This window comes from Protomyctophum parallelum (genome assembly GCF_964188405.1).
Source record: "Protomyctophum parallelum genome assembly, chromosome: 21".
NCBI classification, from domain to species: Eukaryota; Metazoa; Chordata; class Actinopteri; order Myctophiformes; family Myctophidae; genus Protomyctophum; species Protomyctophum parallelum.
In genome coordinates, this window is record NC_139713.1 from 12067064 (window position 1) to 12088090 (window position 21027).

Below are 21027 nucleotides of genomic sequence, written 5' to 3' on the forward strand. Positions count from 1 at the left end.
CAAATCTCAGTTTCTTTGTGAAGGAACGTTTGAAATGTTGAATTATTAGGTTTAACTATTTGCTATACCCACCTACTTTATGCATGTAAAAAAGTAGTATTAAGTATGGTACAAGTAACTTCGCGCCACTTTTGATGCGTATGCACCGTCCCAGCATATTCAATGCGTATGCACCGTCCCAGCAAATGACGTAATGACTATACTTTATACGGCAGTGGTGCCAGATTACATACATTGCATTACCTTTAATCCTCCCAACACTAAAACATATCGTCATTACGTCACCATCGAAAACCAATTACACTCTGGCATTGGGTCCTTTAATCCACATCTTTATTACGTCATCATTGAGAGCTAGTTATACCAGCTAGTTATACCAGTGCCGGGTGGATTAAAGGAACTGCCTCTATATGTATATGTAATTTGTAAGTTGATTAGCGGTATACTGTGGTTACTTTGCACCGTATGCACCGTCCCAGCATTTTCGATGCGTATGCACCGCCCCAGCAAATGACGTAATGACTAGTTGTGCCTGATAAAACCAATGGTTTTCGATGGTGATGACGTAATGACGATATGTTTTAGTGTTGGGAGGATTAAAGGTAATGCTCCTATGTATACATGTATGTAATCTAGCACCACTGCCGTATCAGGCACAAGTAGTCCATTACGTCATTTGCTGGGACGGTGCATAGGTATCAAAAGTGCTGGGACCTCCCTTAGGGGGACGACCGAAAATGGTAGTCGACGAACATTGCAAAACATTGCTGTGCGCCGCACGCGCGTGTGTGTGTAGTGTACTGCTTCTGTGTGCAATGCTGAATGCTTTGTAAAGGCTCATACATAGTCTGGATTTTCGCTGGTGAGGTGACCACCGAACTACAACATGATGTCACGAGCCGCGGTGAAGAGCAAACCACCGCCACCGCTCCAGCCCTTCTCTCTGTTTTTACTCACCACCGCTCAACGTTATTTCAGCTCCGGTGGACAGCTCACCACCGGAGCGGTGGTCACCTCACCACCGAAAATCCAGACTATGAATAGGCCTTAATGGTCAGCAAATGGTGCCTCGCCTTTAAATGTTGTTCGCCCTAGGGGAAGCCTGGCGTATTTCCACACAGTCGAGGAAGAGGAACTCTGCAAGACCATAATGCGGATGTTCTCATCCACATGTTCACTGGATGGTATTCCCACCCCCTTCCTCAAAGAGGTGCTAGAGTGTGTAATTGGAGAAAGCCTGCAAATTGTAAACAGCTCCTTACAATCAGGCATCTTTACTGACTCACTTAAGACAGCTGTAGTTAAGCCACTACTTAAGAAAAATAACCTTGATCCCTCTGTGTTGGGAAATTACAGACCAATCTCCAATCTCCCCTTTCTGGGCAAGGTAATAGAAAAAATCATCTTTCACCAACCAGACACTTTTCTGCAGAACAATAATATACATAATAAATTTCAATCCGGTTTCAGAAAAGGGCACAGCACTGAAACGGCACTTGTAAAAGTAATCAATGATCTCAGGGTATCCGCCGACAAGAAACATGTGTCCGTTCTACTACTTCTGGACTTCTTTTGATACAATTGATCACTCAATCTTAATACAACGTCTCGAGCACTTGATAGGCCTCTCAGGCACGGCCTTATCCTGGTTCTCCTCGTACCTATCAGGAAGAAGCTACTTTGTATCGGACACGCACAATATTGATTCCGGTATTCCACAGGGCTCGATCCTTGGTCCTCTATTGTTCTCCCTCTATATACTGCCGTTGGGAGAACTCATTAGCGCCCTCGGAGTGAATTTCCACTTCTATGCCGACGATACGCAGCTGTATCTTTCCGTAGCCCCTGATGACCCCTCTGCCCTTGACCCACTGCTATCCTGTCTGTCCAACATCAAATGCTGGATGAGTAAGAACTTTCTCCAACTGAACGAGGATAAGACAGAAGTTCTTATAATTGGCTCTAATGAGCAAAAATAATTGATAAAAAATAAACTCGGTAACCTATATGTAGGAAGTAAGTCGAAAGTAAAGAACCTAGGGGTTATTATCGATTCAGATCTGAATTTTAATGCGCACATTAATCAAGCTACCAAGACAGCTTTCTTTCATCTTAGAAACATTGCACGTATTAGAGCATATTTATCTTTAGATGATGCTAAAACATTGGTCCATGCTTTTGTATTTTCTTGATTAGACTACTGTAATGCCCTCCTCTCAGGCCTGCCAAAGAAGTCAACGGACAAACTCCAACTTGTTCAAAATGTGGCTGCTAGAGTACTAACTAGAACTAAAATGAGAGAACACATCACCCCAGTTCTATCATCACTGCATTGGCTCCCAGTGGTTTTTAGAATTGATTTTAAAATGATTTTACTTGTTTTTAAATCCCTAAATGGTCTTGGACCTCCGTACCTCCGTGACTGCCTACCTAGATATGTCCATAACCGCCCCCTCAGGTCCTCAAATGCTGGCCTACTTGAAGTGCCTAAAAGAATGTGCAAAAAAAATATGGTGAGGCAGCTTTTTGCTTCTACGGCCCAACAGCCTGGAATAAACTTCCATTCGAGCTCAGACACGCACCCTCTGTAGACATTTTTAAATCTCAACTCAAGACTCACCACTTCACTCTTGCTTTTAGTTGAGTTTTAATATGCACGTTCCTACCCTGTCCTGACTGATTTGCTGCATGTGGTGTTTTTATTTGTTTTTATTTATTTTATGTTCTTATATTCAATTTTGTTCTTTGCCATTGTTCTTTCATTTTAACTACTTGTGTTTTATTGTATTATATTTTTGTGTCCTGCCCTGTGAAGCACTTTGAGCTGCATTTATGTATGAAAGGTGCTATACAAATAAAGTTTATTATTATTATTATTATTATTATTAATGCTGCCACTCACCGAGTGCTCCGAGCAGGAGTGGGTGTGCGTGTGTGTCTCAGGTTCCAAGGGGCCGATGGTTCCACAGGACCACGGTGAGTAGTGGGCTAGACTCTCGTCACCTCTGTACCTGCAGCCCATGCACTGGCCTCCGCCGCCACTCTCCCCGTGTTGCTGCATAATTATGGAAAGAGGTTACAAACAAAACAAAACCAAATCCTTACAGATGGAGTGCCACAACCTTTGCATTTTTCCAGTTTTCCATGTGTCTATGAGGTGACAGTATACTTCATTAGACACCCTGGAGTCGTTTTTATGTGCAATGGTGTATTAACTTTGTATTTAGGGTTTCTTCCTGGAGGCTGAACCCTTGACAGTCAAACGGGGCCAATGGAATAAACAGTAAGTTGTAAGTAGTGACATCACACTATCAGCCCCTCACCTAACCCCTCCCCTTTTATCATACAACTACAGCTGTGGGTGCGGCTTCCTTCAGTTCAGGTGGATCACCACCCATCACCACCCATCACCACCCATCACCACCCATCACCACCCATCACCACCCATCACCACCCATCACCAACCATCACCAACCATCACCACCCATCACCAACCATCACCAACCATCACCACCACACCAGGCAAGATTTTAACAAATACTGTACACTTTTACTGTTCTTCCTCCTTATATTATAGTATTACCTGATGATCATGTTTTAGGGTGACATTGCTCTATGCTCTATACTAGTATGTGAAGAGTCTGCCTGTGCTATATTAACTCATTTTGGATAAAATATAAATAAATTAACTTTTTCTCCTCTGGTGAGGTTGCACAAAGGAAAGGCTCTCAGTCAAATCTGGCCAAAAGACATCAGATAACATGCTCAGTTTGAGGAGTACACGTTCAGTAAAAGTTCTATGCAACTTAACCCATTTAGACCCGAGTTAAAAACACTCACTTTGAAAGAATATATATTCAAAGATTTGAGTTAAAAACATTCACTTTGAAAGAATATATATTCAAAGATTTGCGCCACATTTTTTACGGTTTTTCAAAAATAGCAGACCTACAAGCTCGTAGCGTGCTATGAGCTAAATGATAACATAATGTTTAAAACAGCAAAATGGGTTAATAATGCTTTAATTATCTGAAAGTCACACTCGTTTGTCATCGACAAACCACCACCCACCCACCCGCACACACGCACGCACGCACGCACACACGCACGCATGCACGCACGCACGCACGCGGTGAATAGCTACAGTATCGTCCTCCACACAGTTGCTAGGCAACTGTGTGGCAAAGCTGAAATAGCTATATGGATGAGGCAGCGCAGGGTGTTGGACGAGGAATGAAATAAATCCCACACATATATACACAAACATTGTGCATGGGTGGAAAAATATCTCTCACCCTGCTGCACTGCACTGTACCGACTGTGTCATATCGCAGTTTCACTATCGTGACTGCATGTCTACTATTCAATTCGAATTCCACAAATTCAAATTCCTATACCTCGGCTTTCGAATTCCACAAATTCTATTTCCTAACCTCGGCTTTCGAATTCCACAAATTCAAAATTCATACCTCGGCTTTCGAATTCCACACATTCAAAATTCCTATACCCTCGGCTTTCGAATTCCACAAATTCAGAATTCCTACCTCGGCTTCGAATTCCACAGCAAAGATGGGGGAGGACTGGGAGGGCCTGTTGGCGTTTCCATGGTGATGGTGGTGATGGTGGTGATGGTGCGTCCACTGTTGTTCCTGCTTGCGCCTGAAGAGGTCCTCGTAGCCCAGAGGCACACGGCCGTAGTCCTGCAGGGAGAAGAAGAAGAAGAAGTGCTCCCATTATTTGACTTAAAACCATTTAGGCCTGACGTTGAAATAAAAAAATATATACTTCTGACAGCTTTCTGAAATACCTATGTTTCTATATCAGTGATGCTCAATATTTCATGTCAAGGACCCCATGTCAATGACCCCCATCTGAAAATATGTTGTTCCAGGAACCCCCCAGAAGCAATGATTTGAGTTAAAGCGTTTGTTGTGAAAGAGTATACATTAAAAGATTTGCGCGACATTTTCAAGATTTTTCAAAAATAGCAGACCTACGAGCTCATAGCTCAAAAATTTTCAAATTAATGTAGAATAGACTAAAACTAAAAGAAATCCCCCCCAATAGACTATAGGGCTCCATTTTCGTCACCGCTAAAACCCTTATCCCTAAACTTCTTTGCCTTTTTTTTTTTTTTTACTATTTTGCAAAACATTTTTGAATAGTTCAAATGGCCAGTCTACAAGCTCACAACGTGTCAATGTAGATTGGCTAGTTGAACTATTAAAAAATGTTTTTCAAAATAGTAAAAAAAAAAAAAAAGGCAAAGAAGGTTAGGGATAAGGAATTTAGCGGTGACGAAAATGCAGCCCTATATGACTAAAAGTAAATCAAAATCTGCTGTCAAAATCAACCACTGAAGTGGAGGTTTGCTACGAATGGAGCGATTGATCCCAGTGTTGTTTTTGGCAGCACATTTCTATTTTAGTTTAGTCATAGTCTTTGGAAGAAAACTTAATTCAGTTTTAGTCTAGTTTTAGTCGACTAAATCTACAGTTGATTTAGTCGGCTAAAATACATTTTGTCAGGCCTTGATGCCATCGTGTAATGGCTGACTTTACACTTGCTGAAAATAGCCGATCTACAAGCTCTGCGACACAATGTGAGCTTGTAGATCGGCAATTTTCAGCATGCAACCAAGTGTAAAATGACTTATATACTGGATCTCTTGTCCACTAGTCCCTTCCTAACATTTTAGTCTCGTTTTTATTTGTTGACGAACTTGTCAATATATTTAAGTCTCGGTTTTAGTCATCATATAGCTTAGCTTCCATTTAGTTTTCGTCCAGTGGAAAAAAGGCAGTTGACGGACATCTTTCGTCTTGTATCGTTTTAGTCGACGAAAACGACACCGCAATGAAGTGGAGGCGAATGGAGCAGTGTTGTTTTTGGCAGCAGATTTCTATTTTAGTTTTAGTCATAGTCTCTTGAATAGTTTTCACTTAGTTTTAGTCACATTTTAGTCACCTGGAATGTTCTAGTGTTTAGTCTAGTTTTAGTCGACTAAATGTCATACGATTTTAGTCGACTAAATCTACAGTTGATTTAGTCGACTATAATGTGTTTTGACAGGCCTTGATGTCGTTGTAATGACATATTTTACACTTTGGTTGCATGCTGAAAATAGCAGATATACAATCTCACGATTGTATATCTGCTATTTTCAGCATGCAACCCAGCATAAAACTGGATCTCTTGTCCACTAGTCCCTTCTAGTTTTTATTTGTTAACGAAATTGTCAGTATATTTAGTCTCAGTTTTAGTCATCATAGATTCGTTTTTATTCAGTTTTTATTTAGTTTTAGTCAGTGAAAAATGGTAGTCGACGAACATTTTTCGTCTTAGTTTTAGTCGACGAAAACAACCCTTGGAATGGAGGCGGTCGACTGACCCACCCTGTGCAGCCCTGGGCGGTGCAGCTCCCCCCCGCTCAGGCAGTAGTTGTGTCTGACCCACCCTGTGCAGCCCTGGGCGGTGCAGCTCCCCCCCGCTCAGGCAGTAGTTGTGTCTGACCCACCCTGTGCAGCCCTGGGCGGTGCAGCTCCCCCCCGCTCAGGCAGTAGTTGTGTCTGACCCACCCTGTGCAGCCCTGGGCGGTGCAGCTCCCCCCCGCTCAGGCAGTAGTTGTGTCTGACCCACCCTGTGCAGCCCTGGGCGGTGCAGCTCCCCCCCGCTCAGGCAGTAGTTGTGTCTGACCCACCCTGTGCAGCCCTGGGCGGTGCAGCTCCCCCCCGCTCAGGCAGTAGTTGTGACCCACCCTGTGCAGCCCTGGGCGGTGCAGCTCCCCCCCGCTCAGGCAGTAGTTGCTGTCCAGAGAGTTGAACCTCTCCCGGAGTGGCGGCTGGTACAGCGAGGAGGAACGCAGGACTTCTGGAGGCAACGAGTTGCTCCTGGCGGCGTCGTCTCTGTGGTACAGCTGTAACCATGACAACGGAAATCAAGTGAGGGGCGCTCGTATCATCTTATTACAACATCGATTTTTTTAAATCGTGAAAATGCGGCACAAATCTTTGAATATATATTCTTTCTTTTTTTTAATTTAACGTCAGGTCCTAAATGGGTTAAAGCTCACCTGAGGCCTCCAGACTCTCCTGCTGTCATACAGTGGAGCGTAGGCGCCGTGGGCCGGGGGCAGCACTCCGTACTGAGGCTGGTGGTATGGAGGAGGCCCCAACCCATCCCTGGGATGGGGTGGAGGAGGCCCCAACCCATCCCTGGGAGGGTACGCGGAGGAGGAGGAGGAGGAGGAGGAGAGAGGGTGGGTCGTTGGAGGTTCGCCGCCGTAGGAAGATGGCGGAGGACCCATGGACGGAGGCAGAGACGATTCTGGGACATGCGAGGAGCGGAAGAATCGAGCCATGCACTGCTTGTGAGACGGATGGAGAGTGGATGGATAGTAAGAACCTGCAGAGGAGGGGAGGGGAGGGGAGGAGGGGAGAGGAGAGGAGAGGAGAGGAGAGGAGAGGAGAGGAGAGGAGAGGAGAGGAGAGGAGAGGAGAGGAGAGGAGAGGAGAGGAGAGGAGAGGAGAGGAGAGGAGAGGAGAGGAGAGGAGAGGAGAGGAGAGGAGAGGAGAGGAGAGGAGAGGAGAGGAGAGGAGAGGAGAGGAGAGGAACATATTTTCAGATGGGGGTCGGCGGCCAATTACATATAATCTTTGGGGGGGTCCTTGACATGAAAATGTTTGAGAATAGAAACATAGGGTTTTTCAGAAAATGGTCATGATTTAGAAGACATCTTGTGGAATCGTTCCCAGGTCAAAATGGGTGAAACACGAGGTCATTATTATGAACTCACTGCTTGGCGGATAGGGGCCGGCGTCGCACGCGGCGTGCAGGGCATCCTGCTGGTAGTACAGCTCCGAGGCCTGTGGCGGTGGGTGCGGTGCCCGCAGGAGGATGTGACCGTGTTTGGGCATGGAAGCACCACCACAGTCCCCACCACCACGCCCCCCGGCGACCGTTGCCAAGGGAGACGATGCAGAGGAGTGACTAACCGGAGCCCTGGGAGGAGGAGAGACCGTTGTCCTGGTGGAGAGAGAGAGAGAGAGAGAGAGAGAGAGAGAGGAGAGAGAAAAGAGGTTTTATGGAGAAATCATTACAGGGAATAACACATTTTGGGACGGGAAACCCTTTTGGTCTTTTAAAGCATTATGTTATGCTTTAGCTATTGAAAAATAGCAGATCTACAAGCTCATAGCGCGGCCGCGCTATGAACTCGTAGGTCTGCTATTTTTGAAAAGTCGTGAAATTGTGCCTCAAATCTTTGAATATATTTTATTTCGAACATTTTAACTCAAATCTTTGCTTCTGCGGGGAGGTCCCTGCATGGAACAATATTTTTTCAGATGGGGGGGGGGGGGGGGGGCATATTACATATAATTTTCGGGGTCCTTGACGTGAAATATTGAGCACCGCACTGATACAGAAACATTCAAGTCTAAATGGGATAAAGTCTTTCGTGCCCACAGGACCCAAACATATTTTATTTATTTGGCCATGGTCGTGTGTGTCCCCCCCATTCTGGAAATGTTTTGTGCCAGGGACCCCCGGAGAGAAGATTTGTGTTAAAAAATATATATGTATTCAATATACTGACAATTTTCGACAATTTAATCAACAAATACAAAAACGAGACTAAAATGTTAGGGACTAGTGGACAAGAGACCCAGTATACGTCATTTTACATTGCAACGTGTCGCGCTGCGACATGTTGTGAGATTGTAGATGGGCTATTTTCAGCAAATGTAAAAACAGTCATTACGACAACATCAAGGCCCGCCAAAATACATTTTAGTCGACTAAATCACCTGTAGATTTAGTCGACTAAAATCGCATGATATTTAGTCGACTAGACAAACAATAAAGACATTCCAAGGTGGACTAAAATGTGACTAAAAACTAAATGAAAACTATTAGAGACTACGGGCTGTATTTTGCGTGTCTTAAGTGCAGGTCTTATTCCCTAACTTGAGTAAACTAAAGACCTGGAGGCGTGATCAATGCTCTTTGGCCACTCAGATTAGCCAAAGAGCATTGATCACGCCTCCAGGGCTTTAGTTTACTCAAGTTAGGGAATAAGACCTGGTACTTAAGACACGCAAAATACAGCCCTATGGCCGAAAACTAAAAATCTAAACTTGCTGCCAAAAACAACACTGGACCCCCACTTTGGGAACCACTGACATAAATCACATAAAAAAAATAAAAAAATAAAAAGAAATCTAAAAAATCTAAAATCTAAAAATCAAAGAGGGCTTCATACATATCCAACGACCGCGAGTCGCCTCCGTTGCCTTCCGACAGTCCATTAGATCCGTTAACCCCACAGGATCCGTTCGACAACGACACCCTCTTCATCTCCTCCATCAAATCGGGCCCTCTGCAGGAGGCGAGCTGGGGGTGAGGAGGCGGGCCGGTGCATGCGGGGACCCCCTCTGGCTTCTCTCCGGTTCCTAAGGACCCCTCCGTTGGGTGAGCACAACCACCACCGCCGCCGCCGCCCTCGGTAGTGCCGTTTTTTCCCATAACCCCCTGAGCCGCCACGCAGGGGGCGAAGGGACGGCCCGCGCTGCTCAGCTTCTTGTTCCTCAGTCGGAATCTGCATGCAAGGGGACGAGCAGGAATGAAGGCAACGCGATTGGCAGCGATGCAAAGCAAGTGGTTTTCGGCCAATTTTCCATATCAAGGCTCATTGTTATTTTAGTTCTGCACCATATAAGGTTTCGTGAACCCATTCTGGGCGTGGAACTATTTTTGAAAAGTCGTGAAAATGTGGGCGCAAATCTTTGTATACATATTCTTTCGGAGCGAACATTTTAAACTCAAATCTTTGCTTCTGGGAGGGGGGTCCCTGGAACAATTTTGAGATTGGGATCGGAGGCCAATTACATATCATTTTTGGGGTCCTTGACATGAAATAGTTTGAGCACCACTGACATATAGAAACATCAGGATTTAGAAGACATTTGTAGAATCGAGCTCAGGTCTAAATGGGTTTAGGTGCACAGATACTGGGTGTGTATGTTACTGTATGATTGGAAAACCAATCAAACCCCCACCCCCCCACACACACACACCAAAATTACGCCTTGGAGGTTATACTGAAATTATGACTCAGACGGCGCTGAGTCGACTGAAGGTGACTCTCGCAACGATCACATTTGCACAATATGCCAAATATATTTTGCGTGCGTGCGTGCATGCGTGCGTGCGTGCGAGTTCCCTTACTTCTCTAGCTCATCTTGTGTATGTGCAAACGTACAGTTGGGTCCGCGGGGACATCCGCCCTGTTGTCGGAGGTCTCGACACATACTGGTCTTATACTTGCTGTTGGCCTGTGGCTGAGTGCGGACGGACACACACGGACACACACACACACACACACACACACACACACACACACACACACACACACACACACACACACACACACACACACACACACACACACACACACACACACACACACACACACACACACACAGTGAAGAAAAAACTTCATGAAAATGCATGAAGCCGTACTTATTAATTTCCAATACTTTTACTTCTACTAAATCTCAGAGCCAATTTTTTCACAGCCTATATAATTATTTGAAAACTTTAGTTACTTTGGCGATTTTAATTTGGATTAGAAAACATACATTAACCACTTTCTTCAACCCTAAACATTTCGGCCATTTGAAAATAGCAGATCTACAAGCGAGCTACGAGCTTAGATCTGCTATTTTCAATAGATCTTGTACACATTTTGAACTTGTGAAATGGCACATTCTCCACAATGAGTACTTTTACTTGTAGTACTATAAGTACATTTTGTTGCCGATACTTTTGTACTTTTAATTTACTTTTAACTTTAATGCAATCAATCAATCAATCGGGTTTGATGATGATGTCATACCCTCTATACTGTATACTGACAGGACATCCTATAATCACATCCCATTTACTGTACCTGTGGAGTGTCGTGGCTCTTTTTGCTGAAGTTCTGAATGAACTCCACCAGGCCATGGACCACCACCTTGACCGCTAGCATCACGCTCTCCAGCTCCTCCCACATGGGCGCTGGTGCATCTACACATAGAACAACAACATACATGTGTTTAGCAGTATAGCCATGTGCATTCCAACCCCTCAGTCAATCTATTGATCTATATCAGGGTGGGCATGCAACGACGACGATGGAGAGGGCCACTATATTTCCCCACTCACTCCAGAGGGCCACTATATAGTTCCACACTCACTCCAGAGGAGCCACTATAGTTCCACACTCACTCCAGAGGGCCACTATAGTTCCACACTCACTCCAGAGGGCCACTATAGTTCCACATTCACTCCAGACGACCACTATAGGTCCACATTCACTCCAGAGATCCACTATAGTTCCACACTCACTCCAGAGGGCCATTACAGGTCCACATTCACTCCAGAGGGCCACTATAGTTCCACACTCACTCCAGAGGGCCACTATATAGTTCCACACTCACTCCAGAGGAGCCACTATAGTTCCACACTCACTCCAGAGGAGCCACTATAGTTCCACACTCACTCCAGAGGGCCACTATAGGTCCACATTCACTCCAGAGATCCACTATAGTTCCACACTCATTCCAGAGGGCCACTATAGTTCCACACTCACTCCAGAGGGCCACTATAGGTCCACACTCGCTCCAGAGGGCCACTATAGGTCCACACTCACTCCAGAGGGCCACTATAGGTCCACACTCACTCCAGAGGAGCAACTATAGTTCCACACTCACTCCAGAGGGCCACTATAGGTCCACACTCACTCCAGAGGGCCACTATAGTTCCACACTCACTCCAGAGGGCCACTATAGGTCCACACTCGCTCCAGAGGGCCACTATAGGTCCACACTCACTCCAGAGGGCCACTATAGTTCCACACTCACTCCAGAGGACCACTATAGTTCCACACTCACTCCAGAGGGCCACTATAGGTCCACACTCGCTCCAGAGGGCCACTATAGGTCCACACTCACTCCAGAGGGCCACTATAGGTCCACACTCACTCCAGAGGAGCAACTATAGTTCCACACTCACTCCAGAGGGCCACTATAGTTCCACACTCACTCCAGAGGGCGCGACATTGCATATTACTGTCGTAGCAAAAATAGCCGATCCACAAGCTCAAAACACGTCGTGCTGCGACACGTTTTGAGCTTGTAGATCAGCTATTTTTGCTATATTTGAATTGAAAACCTGAATAAATGTTTTGCTATTTTTTTATTGGAATACTGAAAAGTAACCTTTTTATTGAATTTCAAATGCATTTAGTTATCTTAACTTTATGAACTGTTAACATACTGTAACTACATTGGACACAAAAAGACAATAACATTTTAATGCTATAGTCATTAAGTACTAGTCATTTAATATTATAGTCATGAAGTAATTAAAGCGGGTTTGGAATTGTAACAGCTGAAATGAATACTATGTCAGTGTTCTGATATTAACCTGCGGGCCACATTAGGTGAAGGTGGGGGCCGCATGTGGCCCCCAGGCCGCCAGTTGCCCACCCCTGATCTATATTTTTGCTGCATGTATTATATGTATTCAATACATAATAATACAGCAGCAAAAATAGACAGACAGTATTGCAACCACATTACTTCACTGATTTGAGACATTTATCCAGTTTTGTATAGTAGCCTCGGAAAGCCAGACATTTTTATTTCCAGGGAGAAAAAAAGAGTCTGGGGCCGAGTCCACTTCAATTCGGCATACAGTAGCGCAAACGTCGATCACTCTCTGCTGATTTCTGATCGTCTGCACCTTTGTGAAAATTGACGCACACACGCACGTGCACGTACTCTCACACACTCCTCTCTCTCTCTCTCTCTGTCGCTCTAATTAATTTGTCTCATGTCGCGCAGTTGCGTCTAGATTCTCCCGGTGGATCCAGCCTGGAGCTGCCTATATGTCATAGAAAGTATAGAGATGTCCCGATACTGTATCGCTATCGGATCAGCCCTTATTTATCATATCGGGTCATATCGGTATCGGTGAATATATGCCAGTCTAATCACAGATCCCACACAGGGGTAAGGGGGTTGACACTATGGCAGGTAAATACAATGTTGGGACTTGTGGAGTTTGCTTTGGAGTTGCCCAAACTGCAATTGCACATTTGAGTGAGGAGTCTGCTATAAACACAACATGCGATATATAGCTATAGATAGGTATAAACACAACGTGAGATCACGACACTGGTATCGGTATCGGCTAACACAGAAATCGAGGTATCGGAAGCGAAAAAATCGCCTCGTGCGCTTTTGAGCAACTTAATGCAAGTGGATGGGAGGAGAAATCCGGTGCCGCCTCTATTCATATGTACTCTAAGCTTAGATTAAGACAGACGGGTTGTTGGCAATATCTCTTCCAAAATCCTGGGAAAACAATGTGAGGTGGGGGAAAAAAAGAAGCACATTCTGTACCTGGATTGTGGTCTATATTAGCCAATAGTTCCAGGTGTGACCTCATGCTGGTGAGATTGGCAGGGTCTCCGGTCCTCTGGAGAACTATAGTCAACTCCTGGACACTCTTAGCAAACGACTCTGGAGACTGTAACTGGAAGCAAACCATGAAGAGAGAGATATAGGGGAAGGGGGGGGGGGGGGGGGGGGGGGGGAGCGAAATCAAAATGAAATAAAAGATGTAGGAGAAAAATCTCTCTTTTTTTCATTTAGCCAATATGCATCTAATTAGATTTGAGATATCTAGTGTGCCTTTTTTCATCAGCTTGCAGAGCTGATCAACTCACTTCATCGTCTAGTCACGTGGTCTACAGTATATAGGGACGAGATTTTCATGATTGGCTGGCCTCTAAGCCAATGGGAGACCAGCCCTATACGGCCAATGGGACACTAAGCCCGCTCACCTCTCCCCCACGGCACCGTGACTGTACTAGAGGCTGCAGACGCGACTACACATAAAAGCCCCACTAAGGTACAAATATGCAAGAGAATGAACGGAATGCAAGCTGATATATTAATGACTTGAGTCATTATCTTGTTTATAATGATACAGTACATCATTTGCAATTGTACCTCTCTTGTGTGGTCGACCTCTCGTGGTTGTATGTATGAATATTTGTATTTGAGCCAGTGTTGTTTTTGGCAGCAAAGTTTGATTTTAGTTTTAGTCATAGTCTCTTGAATAGTTTTCATTTAGTTTTAGTCACATTTTAGTCACCTGGAATGTTTTAGTGTTAGTCTAGTTTTAGTCGACTAAATCTAGAGTTGAAATAGTAAATACTAAAATGTATTTTGGCGGGCATTGATGCCATCTTAATGGCTGATTTTACACTTGCTGAGAATAGCAGAAGGGCTATTTTCAGCATGCAACCGAGCCTAAAATGACTTATACACTAGTCCCTTCCTAACATTTTACTCTAGTTTTTATCTGTTGACGAAATTGTCAATATATTTAGTCATAGTTTTAGTCATCATGTCTTATTTTTTATTTCGTTTTTTATGTAGTTTTGTCAGTGAAAAAAGGTAGTCGACGAACATTTTTCGTCTTAGTTTTAGTCAAAAAAGACAAAAAAGCAGTGATTGGAGGCGTTATTATTATTACCTTGTCAATGATGGACTGCATGTGAGACTTGTGCACCAGGTCGCCGTAGAGCAGAGAGGACCACTGCTCCGGCGAGATCCTTAGGCCCGCCTCCATGGCGATGTGTACGATCTGTGCGTCGTGCTCTCTCCTCAGGGCCTCGTACGTGCGGAACTCCTCCTTCAGCTGCATCAGGGACGAGTCCTCGTCGCGCTTGGTCACCTGGGGGGGGAGGGGGGGGGGGGGAGGGGAAACCGAAAAACAAGAAATATCACATAGTCATATTTGTCAGGTGAAGAAATTGTGTATCTTTCCTCCAGTTTTGCTCATAACGTTATAGGCGGGTGTTATCAGGCGCTCACGACGAGGTCTCTACTGTACTAAGCGATTGGCTGGCAGGCGTTTAGGCGGCTCTCATTGGCTTAGGCGTCAGTCATGGGGGGGGGGGGGGGGGGGGGGGAACCACATTGATGACTATAGGTCGCTATTTAAAAACGGACCTGTTGTATGTCAGGTTTCACATGACAAAAAGAGGGTGTGTGATGTGTGAGAGAGAGAGAGAGAGAGAGAGAGAGAGAGAGAGAGAGAGAGAGAGTGTTACATGCTTCCATGAATGACACACGATTGTCCTGAAGAGAGTTTAGCACACTTTGTACCAGTCAGTGTATTAGAGCTCTAGGTGTCTTCAGACTTTATACAAGTCAGATCAGTTGAAGAAGAGTTTTCCCTCCTTCTCAGAATCTGCCCTATGGGTAATCATCATAAGACACCTATCAGCTGTCAGTTCAAAACAAAAAGCTACGTGTAACCTCGTGTCCCTATTCTGGTGCCAGTGTTCATTTTGTCGACTATAACTGTGACGAAAGCTATTCGTCGACTACCGCACTGACGAAAACCAAATAAAAACGATGACTAAATAATATATTAGTCTACTTGCCAGCCCATAGAGCCCCATTGTGAGCCCAGACATGTTGAGTACACCGAGGTGTTGTCGTCCTCACAAATGTATTGATGTCAGCACAATTGGGCAAGTGGGCATAACCGTTTTTAGCCCAATGAGTGTTTTTCTTTTTTTGCTAAACTAATGCTTGGAATGGATTCAGCATCATGAAAACCCCCTAGTTTGACATGTCACATGCTACATAAAGCATGAGGACATTTTGAATATTTTGCCTTCTATAGGTTGTTACTGGTATGGTCACATAGTACGCCAAATTATGAAAATTGCTCAACATAATTATGCAAGTTAGCATCCGGCATTTTCTACATGCTATGATGCTGGGGACCCATAGTCAACATTTCAGTGGACTACGTATATTGACAATTTCGGCAGCAAATAAAAACTAGACAAAAGTGTTAGGGAGGGAGTAGTGGAGGCAAATAGATCCAGCAGAACTAAAAGACGACTCATTAATGTTTGTGAAATTGTGCTCGGGTGTTGCGCTCTGAAAATAGCAGATCTACAAGCTAACAACGCTTGAGCTTGTAGATCAGCCATTAACGCCATCAAAGCCTGCCAATTTTTGTCAAAAACGTCAATGATCTAGGCGAATAAGACACATTTAAACTACACTAAAACTTAAAAATGTTGAGATGACTAAATATGACTAAAATAAAATGAACTTTTATTAAAAAAACTAAATCAGAGTTTTCTGTCAAAATCAACACTGTCTGGGGCGAACATTCTGTTAACCCATTCTGGGCGGGCACCCATTTTGGTGTTAGCATCGTGTTATGCTTTAGCTATTGAAAAATAGCAGATCTACAAGCTCATAGCGAAGAACGACTGACATTTTTAGAATCTGATCTCAGGTCAGAATGGGTTAATCAGACCAGTGTGTGTCCAGTGGAAACCTCGTATGAATCTGATCTCAGGTCAGAAGGGGTTAAAATCACTGATATACAAGCTCAAAATGCATCGTAAAGGGACACATTGTTAAAATCACTGATATACAAGCTCAAAATGCATCGTAAAGGGACACATTGTTAAAATCACTGATATACAAGCTCAAAATGCATCATAAAGGGACACATTGTTAAAATCACTGATATACAAGCTCAAAATGCATCGTAAAGGGACACATTGTTAAAATCACTGATATACAAGCTCAAAATGCATCGCAAAGAGACACATTGCGAGTTTGAGTGTCGGCAATTTTTGACGAAGACATTTGGGGCTCTATTGTCGTCACTGCCTATACCCACAGTGTGAGCTTGTACAGTAGATCGGCTATTGCAACTATTAACTATTATATTAAAAATAAAAAGGAAAATAAGTTTAAGGATAGGGGAAATAGAGGCAGTTTATGTTTATGTTTAATAAAGGATCCCCATTAGAGACACATGAATGAGCCTCTATAGTCTTCCTGGGGATCTGAATACTAGCAAAAGTGACAAAAATAGAGCCTATAGTGTAAAAAAGGAAACTATATGTACATTATGGGTATGGGTAATGATTACAATTACAATTTCCACCAAACGTCATGTCTAACCCTGAAGTTACTGCATGTCTGCAACATATCAGTTCGCCTCAGCCAGTGTGTCTGCCTCTAAGTCTTTCGGTTTGATTTGTTTTGTTTTGGGTTTTTTGCCAGTCGCTCCATCTGTCTCCGTCAAAATCTGCCTTCCAGTGGGGAGCAAATATAGTCCAGTGTTACATCATGGGTAGAGTAGATAGTTGACATTTCTGCTGCCCATCATCACCCATGCTTTTGCTCTTGGGGCTAAACACTGGCATCGTAAATAAATGAGTGCAACCATTTAAAACATGCAGTGCACAGCACTGTCTGCATATGGCATGATTAATTTTTTTTACATTACAGTGCGTAAGAGTAATTTCCTGTATACCGTATAACCCTAGTATGTGAACATAGCAGGCCAATACAAATGATTCTGCATGATTCTGACTGTAATTCTTAAATCTTTATCCCACGGTTTTGCAACCCATTTGTCAATATCTAATGTGATCCTATGGGCGCTATACACTCCCTCTGCCAACCTGGGGAGAGCCACGGGACTGACCTCATGCTTCCTTCTATTGCACGAGGAGTCCAACACATTATTCCAACCAGGTCCTTTAATTCCCCTCCGTGATTCTGATTGTGACTGTGATTCTGATCTGTGTGCGACGTGCATGTCAGTGTTTGACCTCTCAGCACCTTGGGGCCTGGGCCGTGGCTCAGCGGTCCAGGCACCTTGGCTGGTATAATCCAGTCTGGCAGTGTGCCGCGGGTTCGACTCCCGATCCCAACGGCCTTCATAGCATGTCACCCCCCCACCCGTCTCTCTCCCCATTTCCTGTCAGCCTATACCGTCTATCACCTCCATAAAATAAAGGCGAAAGCCACAAAAAGAAAAAAAAAAACATTAAAAAAATTGTCTCGGCTACCTTGAAACAGGAGGCCCTGTACAAGAGTTGCACCACGTGACCTATGCTGGTCTTGGAGGCCTGCGGGAATCGAGCCTCCAGCTTCTGGACCACAAACAACACCAGCACCTTCCTGGACAGGGCCGAGCCATCCTCCAGAGCCAGGAGCACCAGCTTCAACGCATCCTCTTGCATAGCTTGGGGGGGGGGGGGGGGGGGGGGAGAGAGAGAGAATGTAAGTAAGTCCATGATATATCGATGATATAATCGGCTTCTGTGTGCTGATAGATTTCCACAGAGAAGTACAAAGAAGGTGTCCTCAGTCGTTAAAACTCGTGTATTTATCATTGTCATTCAGAATCTGCCCTATGAGTAATCATCACAGGACACCCCCGTTCTCAAAACTATATACAGCTTGACACACACACACACACACACACACAGGGAAACGTTTCAGTTTTTAGTATTAGTGAATTAATCCATTTAGCCAGTTTCATGGTTCCTGAAATATTACCGAAGCGCGGCCATTCCTAACTTATAGCAACATGTTGAGCAGCTACTCCTACACCTCCTAAAAAACGTCCACCTTTTCCTAAATCTGACGCTATAGACTGCTATAACATTCACTCCAGTCTTAATTAAACTATACACGGTGTCTTCCAGAGTCCATTTAAAGTCATTCTGCTTAAGTTGTTTATAAAGCTCTCAGCGGGTTAAGGGGGGGCCGGCGAACATCACAGACTCTCGCTGTCGTTGTGTGTTACTTCACGAGCCCTTAGAATCCTCTGCAGGCTTGCTATAGATAGATATGCATAACCATACGCTGGAGATGCAGCTTTCATGAATTCCATCAATTATGGAACGCATTACCTAAAGGGAGACATTTTCTTCTTCTTTTAGTTTTTTTTACCATTTAACTTTGATTGATTATGTGCTGTGCTGTGCGCTTCCTTTTTTATGTTTAATAAAAAGAAGAACAAAAAAAGAAAGAAAATAACTTGCATGTTTTGTATGAAAGATTGTATGCAAATAACATGCAAAACATATTTTTCTTTTTTTTAATGTTTTTTTCCCCCGGCTTTGGCCTTTATTTTATTATTTTTTATAGAGGGACAGACAGTAAAGTCTGACAGGAAAGGGGGAGAGAGAGATGGGGGAGTGAAGGCTGTCGGTATCGGGAGACGAACCCCCGCGGCACACTGCCAGGCTCGGGCTGCCGGCCAGGGTGCCTGGACCGCTGAGCCACGGCCCAGGCCACAGACAAAACAGGCTGTGGCTGTGAGCATCACCGCCAGGGACGTGCACACGTAGACATCAAAGGGGGCTTCAGCCCCCTGCCCTTTAACCCATCTGTAGAACAACTGCCCTTTCCAGATCACGAATGCAGAATTTACTACACGGTGAAAGAGATGCAAAAAATGCCACTCCTTTCCATGCCCTGCTGGAAGGCATGCAGCGCATTCAGGAGAATTGCTTTATTTCCCTGAAGTCTCCTGAACTTGGAACGCAGGATTTTGGCGTTGAAACACATTTTGTTTAGAAATCCATGTCGTTACACATGCACCGCATCTCCAGTAGATAAAGAGTGCTGGGTTGCGACCCGGAAATAGCTGATCTACAAGCTCTCAGCACGTCCCTGCTCACCGCTGTATGTGACGCGGTGCAGGCTTCACACGGGTGTGATTTTTTTCTCATTCATGCCATTTCTTATAATTGTTTGTTTTAAAATGTACCCTATATATACATTTATTTTCCTTTTTTTATAATTTAAAACAAAGATCGTGACCTGCATACAAATTGGTCCATGAGCCAGAAATGGGTCCCGACCCGACCCACTGTTTAACCCATTCTGAACGGGAACCCATTTTGGTGTTAGCATCATGTTATGCTTTAGCTATTGAAAAATAGCAGATCTACAAGCTCATAGCGCGCCACCGAGTGGCGCGCTACGAGCTTGTAGGTCTGCTATTTTTGAAAAAACGACATTTTTAGAATCCGATCTCAGGTCAGAATGGGTTAATCAGACCAGTGTGTGTCCAGTGGAAACCTCGTATGAATCTGATCTCAGGTCAGAATGCATACGGTACAAACAAGCGTCTATCTCACCGGGTCCGAGGAACTGGCAGCCCCGTGCCCGCACGGCGGCCCAGAGGTTGGCGGACAGCTGCTGGGGGTTCTGGTGCTGCAGGATGAGCTCCGTCACGGTGCGTTCGCCCAGCGAGCGGGCGGCGCGCACCACGCGCACGCGCCCCTCCTCCTCCACCAGCTGGCAGTTGACCATGGTGACGAGCTTCCTCTGCATGGGCCGACTGAGCACGCTCGGACTCAGCGGGACCACGCCTTCGAAGCGGAGAGAGAGAGAGGGCGTCGGTGTAAACATCAGTGCTTTCAGTGGTGGAAAGTGACTAAATAGGCCTCATTCACACCTAGAAAACACCCGTCTTGTGTCTGTACCGTGTTTAATGGCCGCGCCCCAATGCATTTCAAACGGAAGTCACATGGTTTGACCAAACATTTTTGTTTGATGGCTGTGTTATGCCCCCCCCCCCCCTCCCCCCCATCAAACAAAAATGTTTGGTCAAACCACGTGACTTCCATTGGAAAAGCTTTGGGGCGGCCAGGAAACACGGACAGGACACAAGACACAGACAAGATATGTGTCTTTTAGGTGTGAATGAGCCCTAAGGCCCTGTACACACATATCAGACGAACATGATCTGTGCTGAACAGTTGTTCTTTATGTGTGTATGAAGCCTGACTTCCATTGGAAATGCATTTGGGCGGCCATTCAACACGGACAGGACACAAGACACAGACAAGACAGGTGTCTTTTAGGTGTGAATGAGCCCTAAGGCCCTGTACACACATATCAGACGAACATGCTCTGTGCTGTCCAAGTCACGTGATTTGACCAAACACTTGTGTTTGATTGCCCCCCTCCCACCAATCAAACAAGTGTTTGGTCAAACCACGTGACTTCCATTGGAAAAGCATTGAGGGCGGCCATGAAACTTTATGTGTGTATGAAGCCTAAGTGAATTTACTCAAGTACTATAAATACCAGTAAAACGCCCTGAAGGGCGAGAAGT

The 21027-nt window shown here is 44.8% G+C and overlaps 1 protein-coding gene across 4 annotated transcripts in view; it reads right to left on the minus strand.

The window, feature by feature from the left end:
* rc3h2 (ring finger and CCCH-type domains 2) overlaps positions 1-21027 on the minus strand; it is a 56689-nt gene that overhangs the window by 15508 nt on the left and 20154 nt on the right. For 3 of the 4 annotated variants that reach the window (XM_083794272.1, XM_083794271.1, XM_083794273.1), the window contains 12 exons: positions 20045-20278; positions 17960-18135; positions 14593-14793; positions 13452-13584; positions 10952-11070; positions 10228-10340; positions 9263-9598; positions 7796-8025; positions 7073-7404; positions 6758-6916; positions 4545-4700; positions 2903-3055 (listed from right to left, as the gene is read on the minus strand). In XM_083794272.1, the coding sequence (XP_083650398.1) occupies positions 2903-3055; positions 4545-4700; positions 6758-6916; positions 7073-7404; positions 7796-8025; positions 9263-9598; positions 10228-10340; positions 10952-11070; positions 13452-13584; positions 14593-14793; positions 17960-18135; positions 20045-20278 (2342 nt within the window). The remainder of the gene's footprint in view (positions 1-2902; positions 3056-4544; positions 4701-6757; positions 6917-7072; positions 7405-7795; positions 8026-9262; positions 9599-10227; positions 10341-10951; positions 11071-13451; positions 13585-14592; positions 14794-17959; positions 18136-20044; positions 20279-21027) is intronic. The other variant, XM_083794274.1, reaches the window with a different exon arrangement.